This window comes from Strigops habroptila, chromosome 4 (genome assembly GCF_004027225.2).
Source record: "Strigops habroptila isolate Jane chromosome 4, bStrHab1.2.pri, whole genome shotgun sequence".
In the NCBI taxonomy this organism is placed as follows: Eukaryota; Metazoa; Chordata; class Aves; order Psittaciformes; family Psittacidae; genus Strigops; species Strigops habroptila.
Genome location: NC_046358.1, coordinates 3,236,973 through 3,257,583, shown reverse-complemented (window position 1 = coordinate 3,257,583; position 20,611 = coordinate 3,236,973). Strand labels below are relative to the sequence as shown.

At 40.2% G+C, this 20,611-nt stretch overlaps 1 protein-coding gene across 6 annotated transcripts in view; it reads right to left on the bottom strand.

The window, feature by feature from the left end:
* The window catches only part of SHANK2 (SH3 and multiple ankyrin repeat domains 2), a 351,561-nt gene that overhangs the window by 143,940 nt on the left and 187,010 nt on the right, over positions 1-20,611 (bottom strand). For all 6 annotated transcript variants that reach the window (XM_030483283.1, XM_030483282.1, XM_030483285.1 and 3 more), the window contains one exon: positions 19,220-19,295. In XM_030483283.1, coding sequence (XP_030339143.1) covers positions 19,220-19,295 — 76 coding nt within the window. The remainder of the gene's footprint in view (positions 1-19,219; positions 19,296-20,611) is intronic.

Here is a 20,611-nt window from a genome sequence, read left to right as displayed (position 1 = left end):
AGCATTTTAAATTTAAAGAGAATAAATTATGATTTTATATTAGCTAACTAAAAGGCACAAATATATTCTGAAAGCTATGCCTTGCATCAAAAGCCCTTTTTCAATCCTATTGAATGTTGCATGCTGCAAGAATCCCACATGATCATCTGACAGCCTACAATGCTAACAACGTGCAGCTGCCTTGGCGTCATCAGGCACCAATTTCCACAGCATCAAGAATCTGCATAATTGAAATAGTAACAAGGCATGCACAAGCAGGAAAACACATTTCTAAGGAATATTTCCCATCTTCCGATAAACAATTAGGATTATAAAACGAGGAGACGGTGTAAAGGGCTATTTATGTAAGCAGTATGTCCTTAAAGAGAAAGTAGCCTTAAGAATCTTCCTGTCATTGGTTAAGGAAAAAGTAGACGGTAGAGGAAGAAAAGGCAGAAAATCCACATTAAAATGGGATCTTTCCTACACAGGGAATGATCTGCAAAAGCCTTACGTTGTTTCGTGCTTTTCATTAAACGCTGGGTTACTAAAAATAAGCTCACGGTAAAAAATGATTCTGAACGCTCTTTTAGGTATAAAATCATTACACAGCACGAGTTGCAAGACATTCTTCTGAACAAAGGCAGTGTCAGGGGTTAAGTATTCATGAATCGGAAGCGCTGCAAAACACGCTGCTAGGTTGGCTTTAACATACCTACAAACCTAGTTAAGAGACAGAGAAGTCTGAGCAAGCTTGCTTTCTTATTTCTTTCCTAGTCAACTGCTGTGACCACTGGTCTCGTACAGAATCTAGTCCCTAAAGCACTGGATACGGTAAGATCTGCTCCGGTGCCACTAATAATCCAAAACAGGAGGAAAATTAAAATTGGTGTGACCTTTTTATTTAAAGCTCTGGACAAAGACAAGGATAATGAGAGCAGAACACCAGTGGACAGCCTCCAAACTCCACATCTTTCGTGTATCCCAGACTACCCTTTTGGTGACTTTCCAGCTCTGAGGGATGTGACTTCTTACTGCTAATGTGATGATGTAGCCGTGTCTTCCAAACTCCACAGTATTTAAACACCACACAGGAATTCAAACTACCACAGTGGTGACTTTCTGAGCAACAGATAGTCTCCATAAGTATCAAGAGCTTTTGAATACTGTCTCTCAACTCACTATTGTTTATCTTTCTTACTATTATTATATCAAGTAAAAGGTGTCCCTGCCATGGCAGGGGGTTGGAACCAGACGAGCTTTAAGTCCCCTCCAACCCAAACCACTCTATGATTCTATGATTATTTACTATATAATTCAGACATTACCTGTTCTTACAATTAAAAGCCAACCACACTCCTGCTCAGGGATATGAGGGTGTGATGAAACATGCAACCCACAGAGCCCACACTGTAGTACTGAAGCCCTCCATCAATGTCCTAAAGTGATAGAAACTGAGTGAACCTGCAAGCGCACTGGCTTAGTTTTCCCATTTCAACACTCACATTTTGAAGATGGGGCCCCATACTGCTGAAGAGTCAACAGTAAAGCTGTCTTCAGCCTTCTGCTTAATATACAGTCAAATTAATAAAACCCATTGCCTTCAAGTTTCCTTGCAAACAATCAATAGCTTAATAGAAATTAGAAGGCTGCTTTTGAGAATCTAATCATAGAAAGTGTTTGGTTCAAAGATAACTCCTCCTCTCCCCTCCCCAGGTCCAACTCTTGTCTCAATTCATTAATATAAAGAATTCAGAAGCCCATTAAGCTGGGTACCTCATGAAACCTGGCTCTGAGTCTTTCATTTTTGCTGACAAAAGCAAACAAATTCCTTTTATCATTCCTTAAAACACTGAAGGATGATGTTGCAAAAGCAGGGCTCAGAAAACTCGGAATCAATTCACCTGATCAACATTAGGCACCTAAAAATAAGGCATCCAGGGTCCTGTCACAGCCAGCTAATGAAATCACAGGTATTTTCTGTTTTATGCTCACTTCTTCCTATGCAGAGGTCTGCAATTGTTCAGATTAAAGGTGTGAAAACCACCTATGATTTTCTTTTCATGTACTGCACATTTATTGCATAAACTACCCAGGTTTACACTTCAGTTTAGACACTGGAAGTGGGAATACTAAATTGCCAACGTTTCACAAAGTTCTGTGGTTTACAAGCAAGGGGGAGGAGAAAGGGAAGGGAAGGAGAAGTGCAACATGACTGCTTGGTAACCAAATGTACAAACTGATCTCTATTACTTGACAAATACAGCTTAATAATATATCGTTTCAGTCACATACTACATTAAGAAAAACCCCATCACAGCCTGTAAAGCAAAAATGTAGGTTTGAAAACATCAGATGTGTAGCTATTTCTCCCCATTTACGTGTTAGGAGAAGGGCACCTGCAATAATCTTACGGCGTGAGCAGTCTGAACTTGTTTAAAGCAATCACAGAAAGCAAATTGATTCTCCACACCCCCCAGTGCTGCAGAACTGAGAACTAACAGCAGGAAAAGGATGGAAAACAAACATGTGCACACAAGTGAACCAAACTTGCGCCTCTTCGCCAGCAAACTCACTTTGCATCCCTGAGAGAAGGGGCCAGAAGAAGGGAAAAGAAGTTTAACCTCTGTTTGCTATATTGCTTTTTATTTGCTTTTCCATGGCAGGGTTCTCTTAACATCAGCCTGGACCTCTTCACTGAAGACATACTGAAGCTCTGTTCACAGTCTACCTGGTTTCGGCAGGCAAAGTGGTCCCAACTGTAAAAGTAGGTCAAAATTTCTCATAACAAGCCTTCTTGGCAGCAGTTCTTTGATCCTGAAGGTGTTGGAAATACTTAGCAACAGAATGGGTATAGGCTACAGCTACCAGTGACAAATAAAGGCGACATCACATTACAAGCCTGTGCAGAGGTCTGAGCTCAAGCAAGAGGCGTTTCTTCACAGATGCTTTGAGTACACTCAAACACCACACTCTACAACAGCCCCTGCTACCTGTGATACGCTGAATTTCAATAGGTAAAATACTTAAAGTCCACTTCTGCCCCATCTCAAACTGAAATCAAACAGCATCCATTTCAGAGACAGGTTTTCAGAACGCTACGAGTTCCAAATGATGGTAATGAGTGATTTTAAAATCAATAGCTCCTTACTTACTAGGGCACACATTACTTGGACTTTGGGCTGTGTAAGTCCAAGGTTCATTGCACACAAAGCCAAATGCAAAATACATCCTTTTGAGCGCAGAATACTTCTGCATGAAGTACAATCTGACATATAAAAACTTCAGGCTAAAAAATGAGTCAATTGAAAATCGCTTTTGCTTTATCAAGACATTAAGTATTAGAAAACACACTTGTTCATCAGTTCACGTGGCTTCCCTAACACTTTAAGACTCAAAAATTGTGCAGACCTGTTGGAATTTCCATACTTTTACAGACTTATCAATGGAGAAAGGGAAATAGGTTCACCCATGTTCAGACAGACACCTGAGATTTGAACTCAGCGCTGTTATGTTCAACATGACAACCATCATTTGTGTAGACTTTTCAAGACAGCAAGAATTTCTGCTTTGCTAACAGCCCACTAAGACAATACTTGAGGAAGGAAGTAGAATTGTCAAGTCCTTCACAAAGATCTGTATGAAGAAAACAAAGGTTGAAGCACAGGTTCCTGATGGAAGCAAACCCATGAAACCTAGCTGCCATTTCACAACTAGAGTAACTACACCTTACCGTAAAGCATGACTTACTCCAAAAGTTAAAACACTAAATAACAGAGATGGAAGCTGGCAGGACCATGGAACACGTTTAGGCCAGTTTGTATCATGTGTACCATTGCTGACTTGAATCTGAGAAACAGCACGTAGAGGATGCTCCACTCATCATTATCTGGGAACAGAAATGGCTATTTGGCATATTGTCAATCTCTCCCTAAGGCAGAGAAAACATGAATTTAAATAGGAATTATTTTCCTGATTCTCTCCCAATTGTGCATCCACCAGAAACATAACCTAAGTCAAACATTTTCAGCTTTAACAAGCTGGACTGCAGCCTTCCATGGCAGCAAAATTATCTAACAGATCACACAGGAGATTCAACCAACCAGAGTTACAACCAAATGAGTGTGTTTACTTTCTATATCTCTGTATTTTGCCTTTTCAACTACTTGTTCTCACCTTCCAGCAATGCTTTCTGTAAGCACAATATACTCTTACAAAGGATATTCAATATAAAAATACAATTACATATTTTGTCCTGCCCTGAGTCAAAACACATGCAGACTTGCTCTGTACAACTGATCAATCCTGCCAATATAATTTCAGTCATGTAAGACAAGTCTAAATGATTTCCCTGTAGAAAGTATGTTTACCTGAAGGTTTACAGCAAGATGTATTTGGGAGGAAGACAGTAAGAAAATATCTTTGAATAGATGGTTGATAAGTACCTCAACATTCTACTCAAGGAAGACACAACCTGTCATTAGAACAGAACTACTGGACAACAGTAAACTTTAAGTTGTTAAACTCCTTATCAGGTAGCTAAAGATAGAACACCAAGGAGTATAATGACGGGACAATAATTAAAATATGATGGAGAAGGGATGAACAGAGTCACACAGAAGAACTAACAATGCAGGGTTGTCCCTTCTGCTCTTCCATATTTGAGGCCAAGAGTTTTTTCACAACAGGGTATATCTAAGTAAAAACAGTTTCCTTCCTTTGCAATGTTTGACTTTCCCCTTTCTTGTCCTTATCCCAAAACCCATCAGAATTGTTTGTAGGAACTCACCGATGTAATTCTCATTTCCTCACATAGGGTACTGGGCCTACATTTTCTTCCATGGAGTTACTGTACATAAAGTGGAGTTAGGCTGAAGTTGAACTGTTTCCCAAAACAATGATTCCATTACCATGATCCAGAATTCTCCCATCACCACAACATTTACTGTTAAAACTGAATTAAATGAATTAGATGTCATATTTGGAGGCAACAAAGCTGCCCATCCATAAAAGCTAATACAGTTCTCAAAATACTCTTCAGTGTCTTCAAAATACACTGGAGAGCGAGCATCATTCCATCAGGCATTCGCGATTACAAGGACTCCAAGTCATTCTGCTGTTTCACCAAAACAACAATTACAAAATCAGGGCTCCATACGGACGTGCAGCATGGAATAAAATGCTTAGTACTTCCTATGGATTCCAGCTTCACAAGTGCTCTCAAAGGAACTGCAGCATCCAACAAGTATCTTTACTTGCACTTCCAACAGTTGGTTGTGTGTCAATGCTTTGCTGGCACTCAGGCAAAAAACAAAAGACGAAAATAGGGAAGGAAAAGAAGACCAACACCACCATCTCGGTACTGTTGTTCTCTCTGGCTTTATAATTTGTGGCAAATAAATTCAAACTGCAACAGAAAGGACATTCTAATTTCTCCTCAGCCAACTTTACATTTCCCTCAAGGCTGAATGGCACAGCCATGCCTTCCTCAGCTGGCGACCTTCAGGCCAAGTAAATGAGTGGGAAAAGAAAAGAGGATGCTTCAGTAATGCTCCAATCTACCTCCTATATTCACATAGTTGTCTTTTTGATCTCCTCTATCAGTGCTGTTTCTACAGAGTTCAGTGAACATCACACAGAGATCTTTGATCATGAGAAAAACAAGGCTGCATATTTTAAACTGAGATTCATCTGTTGATGAAAGAGGTATATGCCAAGCTGTAGCATGCCATAAAAGACATTTAGATATTCCCTAATTCTTCAATCGCCCAGAGGAAATTATAGACTACAGTAAAACCTGGCAGGGCGTATAACTTCTTCCACTTAAAAAGGTGTTTCATTCACACTTTCAAACAAGTAAACAATTTTGAATTGGATTTTGAATACTTGATACCCTCGGTAAAAATGAACAGTTCTTCACTAAGTTACCAGAAGCATTAGGATCAGTCATGAAGTGATTCCATAACAATCAGGAAGTCAGAAAGATTGTGCTGCTTTTTCCAGCCCTGTCATTACCAGTTGCCCGAAAGATTAACCATAATTACACAAAGCAGTAACCTATGTTAAAGACAGTAACAGTGCTGCATACTTCTGTGAATTTATGCTATAAAACATTACAAAGAAATGCAGGTTTTAAAGAGAAACATTACATTTTGTGACACAAGTGCAAAGAAGTGAAACAATTTTTTATGTAGAACCAAGGAGAAACTTCCTCTCTCTTTGTATGTGTATCAGTCCACATTTTTTATCCAGTCTTTACTGATAGTTAATATCATATTCTTTGGTGTGCAGGAGAAGGGAGCAGGGGATCTAAAGGAACACCCAAGTGGACTGATTTGGCTAGTACTACTTTGGGGTTTTTTTTCCTGTTTTCACCTTATGTTGCTGGAACTGTAACCACTAAAGTAACGTGTTGACATGGCAAAACCAGGAAGTCAAACAACCTCCTGGAAATAGAAATCATCCAGTAAAAGCCTGGTTCTATATTATACAGAAATCTCAGGATAGGATATGAAAGGGAATAAAAGTCAATTTAGTCATGAACCTATATACAACACACACAATATATATAGGATACATGTGTGCCCGTGTGTATGGATAAATGGGTATCCATATATGAATATATATATACACACACAATACAATGAGTATATATAGTCTTCTTTTAAACAAATGATATTATTCTCTTGCATCTGCACTGGTAAGGAGAAAACAAACCAGCATTGTGGGGTGAGGAGAGTGACAAGTGGGCTTTAAAAAAGAGAAGCATCATTATCTTAGTTTCATTTGTATCTCAAAAATAAGGCTCGATTCAACTACCACACAAAGGAAAAACTAAACAGGAAACATTTAGGAAGTGTCCTTCTAGTACAGAATAGGAGAGTTTTATAATGCAGAGTCCTTCCAACCATTTCATACAGATGTGCCATCAACCACATTAGTATTTTGGGCTACAGCACGCTCCACTTATACTTCACACTTAGTAGCAATTTTCCGTTGTAATTATCAAGCATTTGAGCAATCTAAGCCTGTACTATTATAATATTAATATTCATCACTCGTACTATGAGCCCTGAACAACCAGATTGTACAAACATACAAATGTTTAGGTAACCAGAATGTTTATCCACCTTAGTTTTTAAATTTGCATTTCTCTATCCCAAACCAGCTGCAGTTCCAGCCCCCGCTCTTGCCACCAAACCACACAGAAATAGGAGTTTTCTCCTTAAGCATCATAACATGTAGAGTACTTACACAAAAGGAATAATAATAATAGCTATTAAGAACAGCACTCCTTTGCTGTACAGGTTTCTTTAATCAATAATTCTTCAAGTGTTTATGCTAAAGATGGTCAATGTTATCACAGACAACCCAGACACAAGAAAAGAATGTGTTAGCACACGGTTGGCAAAGATTAGCACATGTTAGAAAGGTTAGCAAACAGGACAAGTAACAAAGGTAGAACCAGGGAAGCAAACCCAGCTCTAAGATACTTGTATGAGTGTACAAAAAAGTAACTATATAGAACAATAAACATTTTCTTCAGCTGTTCTTAGAAAACTAATTCTCTAAAACATAAACATTAATAGGTTAAAACTAAGGAAGAAATTCTTCACCATGAGAGTAGTGAGGCGTTGGCACAGAGTGCCCAGAGAAGCTGTGGCTGCCCCATCCCTGGCAGTGTTCAAGGCCAGGTTGGACACAGGGGCTTGGAGCAACCTGCTCTAGTGGAAGGTGTCCCTGCCCATGGACAGGCAGGGGTTGGAACTGGATGAGGTTTAAGGTCCCTTCCAACCCAAACCATTCTGTGATTCTATGATGGAATCATAGAATCATAGTATCTAGTTCCTAAAGCTTGCTAATCATTCCCTATGCTTATCTCCATGTTGGCATCATACAGGACTTTGAATTCTTTCCTTCTCTTTCTAGAGAGCCACTGGAACACACGCACAGCTGTGCTGGGTTGGACATGTGTCAGTCCTTGGAGCCCAACATCTGCCAAAGGCAGTGCAGGGTGGAAGAGATAGACAAGCCCAATTTATGCTTCCCCAAAGTACTCCTCCAGCTCCTAACCCAGCTGTGCTACTTGCTTCTTGTCTTCCTGAAAAACGTGGTGCTAAGTACTCCCTCCTTCTTGTACAGTTCTGCCACCAAGCTCTGGCATATGCATATGCTATGGTAACACAGGGGGTTGTATCTGCTTTTTTCAGGATCTCTCAATTTGTTTCTGTAACACACTTTAGTCACGCTTTCAGGAAAAAAAAAGTGTTTTATTAACACTTCCAAAATGTGTTACGAGCCCTTTAAGGTGGCAGTTTGACACTGAAGGTCTTTGTAACAATTACTAAACTCACTAGACATTTCAGAATCATAACTCGATTTGCTCACTCAACCAGAGAGTCTGAACATACTAAAGGCTAAACATAAGTAAATTATGAAATAAGGGGAACAGACCAGTGATTCCAGGAATGATGCTAACCATGAGTTTCAAATTAGTTTTAAGGAATCCCTCTGGGTTTCCATCACACGCTCTTGGCTATGAAGAGCAGGAGGAATTACCATCCTCCTGTCCTGCATTCCTTGGAAACGAAATACAGCTCTAACCACAAGAAGTCTGAGTAACCCTGACTGTTCATTTCAGCTTTCCAGATGTATTTCACTTCAAATTCTACATTGTGCTGAAGTGTACAGTGCTTTAATCATCAGTGTTGAAAATTCTGTAACATTTCATGACATTTGAGTATAAGGCATGTTACAAGTTTCAAGTTCTGTCTCAAAACAAATGAGGTATTACCAAAGGCATGGAAGGAAAGTCCTTCTGAAAACATTTGCCCATTCTTTTCTTTTCCAATAGCATTAAAAATACAGTATGAAGTGAGAAACTTTGATTTTCTATGATTTTACTAAAAAGACACTGAGGTGATTTCAATTAGAGTTTAATTTTCACATATCCCTTTAAAAATCACCACATGATTTTACAATCTCATTAACAGCAAAAAGGAGGTGGCAACTCTACCTTTTTTTGTGAAATACCTTCTCCCCTCTCACCATGTCTCTAATTACACCAATCCCTCGAGTTATTTTAAGCCTACTACTCCAAATTTTGTTTGCTTATCTACAAAACAGCTTGAGAAACATCCACCTGAGCAGCTTTCCTGTCTAACACCATCATCCTTTCCAGCATTTATTTCAATGCATGGCCAGGTCAGCCCACAGCTTTGGTAGCAGCAAGAAATCACTGACTGTACCAGCGAATGAAGAGACTGAATTCTGCTTTATTTAAATTGGATATTAATTTTCTAAAGTAAGTGAATGTTGAACTGGAATTTCTCCTTATTGTCCCCTTTCCTTTGACATTCAGCTATAGCTCACTGGTTATACTGACACATAATTCCTGGAAATATGAAGCTTTCCGATTCACAGAGTTTAATTCTAAGCGTGTTTCAAAATTTATGTTTGAAGTGTTTACAGCAGAGGTATAAACCACCTCTGCTTTAGTTACAACTGTTCTACAAATCTGACAGTGCTATGCTGTCAGTCTTTGGAAATGCTAGTTTAAAGGATCATAGAAATCATAGAATGGTTTGGGTTGGAAAGGACCTTAAACCTCAGCCAGTTCCAACCCCCTGCCACGGGCAGGGACACCTTCCACTAGACCAGGCTGCTCCAAGCCCCTGTGTCCAACCTGGCCTTGAACATCATCGCATGTTCAAGTGATCGCACAATCTACTCAGTATCACCCCTAGTTTTCAACTGCAGCATTAAATGTAATTCTGAGACCTGTTATCTGTGCCCAACATGGGTTTTTAATTTAAAAAATAAAGAAATTAGAAGAGACATGGGTAGCAGTCATTTTTCTAACCATGCAGTTACCACTGTTTCCTAGTGCATGTATTTAACTTAACATTCACTGCTCTTCCGTTCCAAATTTTGCCATGAAGTCAGCCTTAGTGAAATCCTTATTCATTAAAGCAAATCCTTTGTTAATAAATTTTAGTCTAAATTAAGCCTTTGTTAGACATTTCATGCCAGAGAGAGCAGGCACCCGAGCAATACCACCAGCGATTCAATCGGCGTATCTGCCAATCATTCCAATCCAGCATCCCCACCTACATGCCACAACCTCTGAGGCTGGAGCTAGCATCTGCCTCTTGGCTCAGGGAAAGAGTAATAGCTGCAAAAGACTTGGATGAAGAATCGATCTGTCTGCCAGGAACTTGGCATTCATCAGTAACACAAAGTACGGGTTTAAGGTGAAGCAGTCTAACACACATGGGACTCAAGCCCAGATCTTTATTCCAGGAGAACACCCTGACACCAGCTATATCTTGCTCTTCAGCAAGTTCCTTTTTCTAGGGTTTGACCCCACTCAACTTATAAAGAAATACAACTCCAGCACATTTATTTTGTCCCAAGACACAACATCCTCCTCCCACCAACCTTATGTTTTGCAGAATGGAAGTGACCAGCTTTATTTCCAGCACGGATATGAACCCCTTCCTGACTTGTGGACAGTTTCTTCTTTTTAAGATGAAAACAAGGACATATGTTGCCTGTCAGTCAACCTCAGAATTTGCCTTGTAGATCAACTTCCGAAAATGCAACCAATATTTGTGAAAAGCTGGCAGGAAAGAGGAAAAAAGCCAAAGTGGTTTAAGTCATTGCTCCCACTGGAGGAAAGCCCACGGTGTGAGCATGACAGTTATTTGTTCCTTTTGGCCTGCCAAGACTTAAAAATGCATCACTTAGAATCAGAGGCACCATATGTCGGCTTTTGCTCATCTAGTGATGAGGTGAGAGGAAGGCAGCCAAAGGTGTAGTGGGGCTGGGAATTAAAGGTCACCTGGAGGAAGCTAAGCCATAGCAGTGGAGGCTCAGAGACAGGAATGTAAACCACTAATTGTTAGAAACTTCATCACTCTCCTTTTCCCTGAAAAGCAAACATTTTAATCTGTTTTCCTCTTCTCTATGCTTGCATGGAATTATGTATCCTCCTAACTAACCTGGTATCACACCCTCACAGTCTCGCTGTCCTCATCTTCCATCATTTCCACTCCTTTTTCCTATGTTTTCTTTTGTTTTCTCTATTCTCATTCCAAAAACTTCATTCCTCCCCATTCACAGGACACAGGCTGCTGCTTTCAGTTCTGACATTTAAATCCATCCTGTCCTCCAGCATCCTGTCCCAGGAGTTACAGAGAAAATACTATTGAGAGTATCACTTGCTGTGCAGAAATGGCACATCCACCAAATAACAGCCCTTGCAACCAGGATCTTCTGTACCCATAGTCACACAGTCAGGTTTTCACTACTGAAGTTTTGCAGACAGAGCATTTTAATCTGTAATTTGGGAAAGGCTATATATTCCCCCCCACCCCCAACTTTGGTCTTGGAAACTCTTGGTCTTTCTTTGCTAACACTTTACTGCTAAAACTGTAGGCAAACGTCTAGCCCTGAAAATGCCTGACAAATTTTAATCATTAGTTTCAAAAGCATTAGTTGCTAAAGGAAGGATCTGACTGAAGGGCTTTAACCAAACTTCACTACTAAGGCAATAAACAATTTCAAAATGCACTTACAAGTCCATGCAAACCTTTATCACTCCCTGCATCGTTTTGCATTTTACTGTAATTGTATTAGACTTTAATATTGCATCTTCATGCAATTAGACTCCAGATTTCAAAGAAGAGATACTACAGTTCAGATACATGCACACACATCCACCCCTTTTACCTCCTATTTTAGCAATTACTTTAAATATTTTCTGTAGTCACCAACATAAAAAGCTCAGTCCTGGCAGCACACAACAGCAGCGGAGGCAAAGTCCAAAGCTGCTTATTTGCAAGTAAGATCATTCTCACTGGAAATTAAATAACTGTAAATGAGAAACTTCACATTTTACATCTCTACCTGTTCCACAAAATCTACAATGTCTTAAATTATTCCGTACACATATATGTAATTTTACAAATGATATTAAATTACATTCAAGTGCATGAGGCAGAAGGTGTTAAAATGAGCTACACTTGTCTTTGTGCCTCACACATTGAGAACAGTTCAGCACTATCAGCCTACTATGAATTAATTCAGAGCAGGCACCAGGCAAGCCCAACAACATACCTTAGAAATAAAGGAACAATATACACTCCCAAAAACATTTTACACACTTTGTGGTCTGTAATTTGGCTGGTGCTGACTGTTCTCTGTGCCTAAAGGAACCAAGAGTATCACATATGCAGAGATCTTGTATCATTAAAACCTCAGTGAGCATTCAGATGTAACCACATCACTACATCACATAATTATACCTATACAGCTATGAGCACACTGAGATATTTTTGCTATCATCTCCCAGACAGAAATTGAGCTATGTGTATAGGTAAAAAACTTCCAATACTATTGTTTTTACTTCTGTCCACCAGAGGAAACCGAGGATTATGTTTAAAGTCTCTGCCTGCAGCTAAGAAGAATTGTAAAATCACTTTCATCTTTTTATCCATGTATCAATCCCAGAATAAAGTGACAGAAATCATGGGCTTATTGTTAAGAATGAACAGCATCCATTTTAACATCCTTCCTTCAGCTCCTGCAAGAGGTCAACTGAACAGTACAAACTTCCCAGTAAACATTAGTACAGTGGAACTGGTGCCATCCAACAGCAAAACCAAAAAGGTCAGTTATGTCACTGCAGAAAGACCCGTTTTCTATGGAATGATGCTTCCTTCCAAATTGTTTGCCAGGATTTAACAGATTGGTGCCAGTGCTGTGCACAAGCAAGCAGCTCTCAGCAAGGATGTACACTGGATTCTCTACAACACGTCAGTGGGATCACAGCTAAGACTTCACCAGGGAATGGTCCCTCTGCTCCCTGTCTAGTGGCATATACCTCATGACTTGCAATCACCAGAATTCTACAAAAGGTTTCCATGCATTTTAAACACATATTTAAAGAGATGAATAATCTAGCTGTTAGAGTGAGTCCAGAGAAGGGCCACAGAGATGCTGCGAGGGCTGGAGCAGCTCTGCTCTGGAGACAGGCTGAGAGAGCTGGGCTGGGGCAGCCTGGAGAAGACAAGGCTCCTGAAGGGGAGACCTTAGAGCAGCTCCAGTGCCTAAAGGGGCTACAAGAAACCTGGAGAGGGGCTTTGGACAAGGACCTGTAGGGACAGGACAAGGGGGAATGGCTTTAAACTGATAGAGGGGAGACTGAGATGAGTCACTGGAAAAAATTCTTCCCTTTGTAGGTGGTGAGGCCTTGGCACAGGGTGCCCAGAAGAAGCTGTGGCTGCCCCATCCCTGGAAGTGTTGGAACTACATGAGCTTTAAGGTCACTTACAACCCAAATCCTTCTATGGTTCTATGATTCTATTTATATAAAATATCCACATGAAGCCAGATATCAAACTTGATGAAACTGCATCAAAGTGAGAACTTCCCTTAAAAAAGTGTAATGGCTGCGTAACACACCTAATGCTTAAACTATAAAGACAACACCATTTACATCACAACTCTGGGACAAAGACCGAGCTATTCAACAGGTAGACTCTGCAGGTTAAAAAATACAACCATAAAAACCACTACACGGCATATGCTGAATTACTGGGGTAGCAGTTCAGCTGTGCCAGAGAGTCTCTCTGAGCTGTCGAGGATTAAAGCTTGTGCTGCTCTATCCGACAGCGCAGATGACAACATCAACAGAGAATTGCTGGGAAGCACAGCTGAGAAGAAGCTCTCCTTTTTTTTAGGTGGTTGTATGTAAATTGGCTCTTGAGGAGTTGCTTCTGTCAGCTTCTGCGCTCATGAGACGCAGATGCCGCCACCTGACTTTGGGTTAATGAATGAAGCTTTTAATTAAGCTTTCTTACACATACCTCTCAGACTCCACAATCCAATTTTCCTCTTTCTCTTCATCCAGCAAAAATAGAACTAAAAGCAGAAGGCAAATCAATTGGGTCCCATCATGAACTTTGTGGCAACAAGCCTTTGGAAAAGGTTATTTATTACTACATCCTCTCCTGCGAGCTTCGTAATACAGCTGTAGCCATAGGATGTCAAGTAAAGGCACCAAGAAAACTCCCATGCAGTGATTGGTACCAGTTAAAATGGTTAGAAAAGAAGAAAAGATGTGAGAATCGATTGGGCTGTGAAAAAAGGGAAGACAGAGAATAGGCAGGAAATCTTTCTAGCACATACCTCATAAGTGCATTGAAGCTGGCATTAAATTATGCCATTGACTTTTGCTATTTCACTATTCTATTGGGGGTGGGAGGGAGATGATGCAATTAATGCAGTAGTAAAAGCTTCCACTGTTGTGTTCTGAAGTTTCCAAATCCATGAAGGCAGCTGGACCATGTTTTCCACCCAATCAAGTTTATAATCTTTCCATAGTACCAAAATTGCTCCTATCATTTATGTCTCCAGAGTATGAAAACTAAGTTACCACTTCAACATCAGCCACATCACATTTAATAACATTTTACATTTGAAATTAAACTATATAATGTATTTTACTTTGATAACTTGTCTTCTCTCTGATTTTTCTGACTGAACAATCCACTGTCCTACCTTGAGAGAATTAATCAATTCCCTCACTTCAGCTAAAAAGCAGATAAAAAAATTATCATTTCTAAAGGTTGAGCTTATTTTTCATTAAGATTTTTTTTTAATTCCAAGATCATTCTATGCCTTAGCAATAATTTCTGTTATTAACCTGGAATTTAACCTTGATGAAATAACTCATTTAAAGCCCACAAATAATTTTGTTTGAATTGAAGGTTGTCCTGAACTTTAACTTCTGAAGAGTATTTCTAATACTTGGGAAGCTTTTGATTTGCTGGTGACAATCCTGCCCATCCAGCCTAAGACTGACCTAACCAAACATTTTTCCTAACATAGTTAACGAGATCTGCTCCCACCCCAGCTCTCAAATCCAGTGTCCTCTGGTTGTCTTGGCCACTGCTGACAGCAAATACAGGAAAGGCACAAAACTTCAGAGACATGTCAAAGCAGTCTTATGTTATCTCCTTGCAACTTTGTTGGTGTATCTCCTTTTCAGGACAAAGGGTAATGGTTTTCAACTAAAAGAGAGTAGATTGAGATTAAATATAAGGAAGATTTTTTTTATGGTGAGGGTGCTGAGGCGCTGGCACAGGGTGCCCAGAGAAGCTGTGGCTGGCCCATCCCTGGCAGTGCTCAAGGCCAGGTAGGCCGGGGCTCTGAGCAACCTGCTCTAGATGAAGATGTCCCTGTTCATTGCAGGGGGTTGGACTAGATGACCTCTAAAGGTCTCTTCCAACCCTAACTATTCTATAGTTTGATTCTATGAGTTTTCCATGCCTGCTTTCTGCTCTTCTCTGTGGTTCTAAGGCATTTCAAGCAAGTAGAACCTTGGGCCATGCTTTTCCTGGGGCTTGACAGCTTAAGTCCTGCCTGCTTGCTCCATCTATGGAGGCAGAAGGAAGCTCTGCCCATCCCACCTGCCACCTCAGCCTCCAGAGCTGCAGCCCAGGACAAATGTCCAGGGCATTTCTTCCTGTCTGTCCAGTAAGAGCTCCTGCTAGCCTAAGAAACTTTACCATCTCTCACATGTATGCCATTGCAATAAAGCCTGTCCTTCCCTTCAACTTCTGTCCATCTACATCAGATTAAAAGAAAATGATTACAAATAATTAGTTCTTAAAAGTTTAGTCAAATAGTAAAGGAATCCCTTAAAGGAACATCAGCAGTAGCAGCACATGACAGTCGCAGCAGGCAACGTCATTTGTGCGTAACAGAATTAATGCATCTCACCAGCATTTAAAGCAAATAACACATCAGACCTGGGTAGTTTCAAATATTATATTTGTATGATATTTAATGACTATTTGTGCTGGCAAGCAAGTCTCACTGCCTTTCTACATATTATTAAGTCTACTACCCATTTTCCTGAGGCATTAATGTATGGATAACTGATCTCCTATGCAAAGCTGAACTGGGATTTAATGAACCCCCATTACTCAAGCTGCACATTTTGCTAAAGATGAAAAATGCCATGTACAATGTATGTTCCTGCATGTGAATAAGCCTGTTAATATAGATTTCTGAACAGAGTGTTTCTACTCAGCAATTTTTGCCCTTTTGGAAGGGGGAAGGAAAAGGAGAAGGGAGCTGACACTTCCTTTCACTCCCCCACATCATCTCCAGAGAGGAACTGCATCGGCTTTGTTAATGTTTTGGTTTCAAAGCTCTTCTTAGTACATAGGCACAACTGCCTTCTGATAAATGTTTATTCCAACTTAGCTGCAAGCAGTTACATCTGGTTTACTCTACCTTGCCCTACTTTGATAGGAAATGATAACAGAAAAAGTATTCAAAGCAGTACAAATTTGGAAATACTGAGAAGTGCTGTTTGACATCCTCTTGTAACAATTCCCCACCCTGATGGAGCCCATCCTGGCAATTAAATCTGCACATACTATCAAGACCTACTAATCTTCAGTTAGATTCTTAAATGCAAATTCTTTTGCTTTAGCAGCAATACATAAGCACCAGAAAAATTACCATTTAGATGTACAAAAAGCTGTTTTGCAGCCTCAGTTGAGGATCTGAAATGCAGCTTCAGGTGCTGTTGCAGTTTTAGGACAGCAAGGCCTCAAACTGTGTTTTGTTTAGGAAAAAAAGTATCAGAACAGCGTTTCACTGTATGTCATGTTCATAAAGGATGAAAAACGAAGTTTCCCTTTCATCATGGAGAAAGTTCTCTGTAAATACATCACTACAGTAAGTTATTACATGCACCTCAGTAGTTATATGCACCTTTTCCAGCAACTCACTAGGCTTGGAAACTTCGGACACCAAAACCATTCTTTTAGTTTTCCTAGTGATACTTTACTAAAATTCTAAGATCACTGTACTTTTCTCTACTGGTGTGTGTTAAGCAGTCTACCTTTCCACTGTATTTCTTGGAATTTCCTGTTAATTCTACCCTTTCCTACCTTTCCCTCTCGATTTGCGCTATTACTCCTCAAAACGGGCCCACTGCGTTTCAGATTCCCTGTGGAAACTACCCTTGAGCTTTCTGCAAAACTTGGCTTTACTGAGCAGCTGCCAGGAGAACTCTGCTGCTTTCCCTCTTACTGTTCAGTTCACAGCTATCAATGCCAGAATCAGGAACCGTTTCAGACATGCTTCATACCACATTTCTCAACAATAAGGCTGTACAAAACCTATCAGTCTATCTGATGAACTCTCCTGCTCAGCTGTAGGCATGAATTAGGTAATGGAAGCTTTGTGAGAGCTTTGCTGTTGAACTGCACAAGCATCTTAAAGAGGAAAAAAACAATCAAAAAATAAACCAACAACCTCCTTCCTCCCCCCAAAGCCTCCAAACACATCACACACTTTCCAAAAGCCCAGAGTATAATCCATTCATCCCCAAGAGCTCACGGGTTAAAAGACTAACCTGAGCAGCACTGAGATGATGTTCAAGCCCTTGGTCTGAACATGGCTTTTGGCCTCCTGCTTTCAAAATAACCCCTCTAAACAACAGAGCGCTATCTAAGGCAGGTGGCTTTGTTCTCTCCCAAGAAGTGACCTGAATTTTCTTGGGAAAAGGACAACAATGAATCCAAATGCTTTAGAATCAAAACTACAAATAAAATAAAAAAGAAAGGTTTTTATGGAACTGACATTTTCTAATGAAACAATCTTTTCTTAGAAAGTAGCAGTGGGGATTATTTGTTATCTCTGAGTCAACGTGCTGTGGCCACAGCTTCTAATTTACAGAAACAACTTTCTCCACTAACACTGAAATAGAGACCAAGCTATGATTTTAGAGAATAATCATCACCCAAAGAATCTTGCAAAAAGCCATCTCTGCTCACTGGAAATGTAACAAGTAACCAAGGAGCTTGCTCTGTGGAACAGTTACGTGCTTCATAGTACAGGCTAACAGCTTCCACTGACAACTTTATCGCTGTCAACAGCGAATCACACCCCTGTCCAACAGCACAAACTGGTAACTTGGCTGCTCACGGCAGGGCAACATGCAAGATGTTGAAATGGGGTTTCTCTGTTCCTAAGTCACAGCAGCAGGAGCTGATGCCCTATAGCTCAGTCTGTACAGTAACAGGAAGATCAGTCTCCAAGACAGGATGATTGTAGCCAACCCACAAGCTTGGGCTTCCTCTCACCGTGTCACCAAACCTTCTCTCTCCATCCAACATCACAACACTCTTTCAAATCACAACTCAAGGGACTGCACACTTATATCTTTTACAAATTTTTACGGGCTGTCTGCAGTAGACAACCAGCAGGCCCCTGCCTTCCAGAGCTCCACACATCAACCATCAGGACCACAGGACATCTTGGGAATCCAAACTACTTCAGCTGACTTGAACTCCACCCTCCCTCCCCGAATTAACTGACACTGAAACTAAGCATGCCCGTCAGAACAAGGATTAACATCACAGAATAAAACCAGTAGTTACCACATTTTCTTTCCTTTTTTAAATAGCATGCTACATGAAACTCTGCCATCATTGCTTGACAGGTTCCAGAACTATTCTCCTACCAAAAAAAGGTGTTTTTCTTGAAAACATAAAAACCCCAAAGCTGTGATTAGTCAGAAGAAAAGTGTAATGATTCCAGTGTGCCACCACAAGAAAACACCAATAGCTAACTGAAGTTCTGTGCTTTAAAAACCTCCATTTCCACCAGAAGTTGGTTGTATGTCCAATGTACAGGCATGGGGGAGAAGAACCTGCTTAAAAATCATGACTACTCAGCAGAAACTGCAAATAAATAATCTGATTTCTAAATTCCTTATTTCTAACAGCCCAAAGAATGGGATCTAAAGATACCATTCAACTAATCGCAAAATCTTATTTTGGATTCTTGTCAGCAAGTATGATGCTGGGAACAGATATAGAAGGCCTGATCTCATGAAGTATCCAACAACTTAAGTGGTTCTTGACTGTGGAAGCAGCTGGAACATACTGCTTCTGTGAAATGCTGATCTCTTCCACCACTCGTCACAACAAAACAGTGATACTCATTCCTTCATTGCTCACTATTTTTGTGGACCTATCCCATAGGAAAAAAGCTGTGGTAAAACCAATTTAGATGCAGAATGATATCTTGAGAAGCTCTCTTTAGTAATCTGCTTCCCTCTTCCCCTCAAAAGTCGAAACCAAAAGTAACAATTAAATAAAACTCAGCAAGGTTTTGTAAACAGATTGCAACCAAAAAAAGGAATTCTTACCTTGAAGCATCAAAGCTGTCATAGGATCCAACTGTGTAGTGTCTAAACAGCTTCTTTGTTCTATCTGATCGTGTTTCTGCACAAAGAAAAGAACTTTTAATAATATTTCTGTGCTGTTTAATCAAGTGCTGTTTTAATTTGCAATTTCAAAGTGGGGTTTCTGCTATACATCAATAGAAGAAAATGGTTGAGGCCAAAAGGGATGTCTGGAGGTCAACTTCTTCAACCCCTTGCTCAAGCAGGGCCACCTATAGGCAGCTGCCCAGGACCGCGTCCGGATGGCTTTTGAATATCCCTCTGGAAGGAAACTCCACCACCTCTCTGGCCAAACTATTCCAGTGCTAAGTCCCCCTCACAGTAACAAACATTTCCTTGTGTTCCTTCACAGTGAATTAACATGGTTTCAAGGTGGTTTGAAAACATTTGACTTTAGAGTTGAGACGTTCTTTGTCATATCACACACATCAACTGGATAAGGAGAATTTCTTGTAGACCCCGTAACATATCATTCACAAGTTTTAAAGTTCCACCCACATCCTCAGTGGCTACAACCTTTCAAGTCCAACCTTTGGTTCCTTTATAGCTTGAACTATGAAGCTAAACACAAGAAGAAAGAAAGAAGGAAGAAAAACCAGCAACACATTTCAGAAAGGTTGGAAAAACAGCCCCCAAAACGCAAACCAGTACTTTTTGTTCAAACACACACACGTGCTCACAAAACCAGAGCTATTTCTATGATTTCATTACGCATATGGAGAATGGGATAAGGGGGAAAGAAGCTGCCCACATGCATCACCATCAATCAAATCTCACAGGAAACAGTGCTATGAAACTTGTACTACTAGTACATAGCAAACAAACACTTCAAATAACTGGGGGATATGGGGTGATGCAAAAACCAAAGAAACCCCGTACCTGGGTAACATGAAGAACAAAGGATGAAACACAACAATACATCTACTAAAAAAGGCATTTTAAACCTAAAATATATTAAGGTTTTATATTTATGCTATTTCCTAAGAAAAAAACCATCCATCCTACTGAAGCAGTTCCCATATCAGCATTAAACCAACATCTAGGGCTATGAACGTCACGTTCACAAGTAGTTCTACAATTGTACCTATAGAACAACAGAGGTAAACATCTCTCTTGCTCTAGGACTGGGAAGATGCTCCCTCACTTATTACTTTCAGTTGCTACCTACGGGAGCACCAACAAATCAAGCATGTGGGAAAGATGCAGAAGCCACTCCATTGTTGGGTTGCTTTAGTTTGGGCAGCAAAGAGCATAATCTAAAAGGCTTTTGCTGAAGGGCTGTCACTGTATGTGTGTGTGTATATATATAAATTACACTTCCAGAAAGGACAAAAGGATTGTAGAGGAGGGAATTCA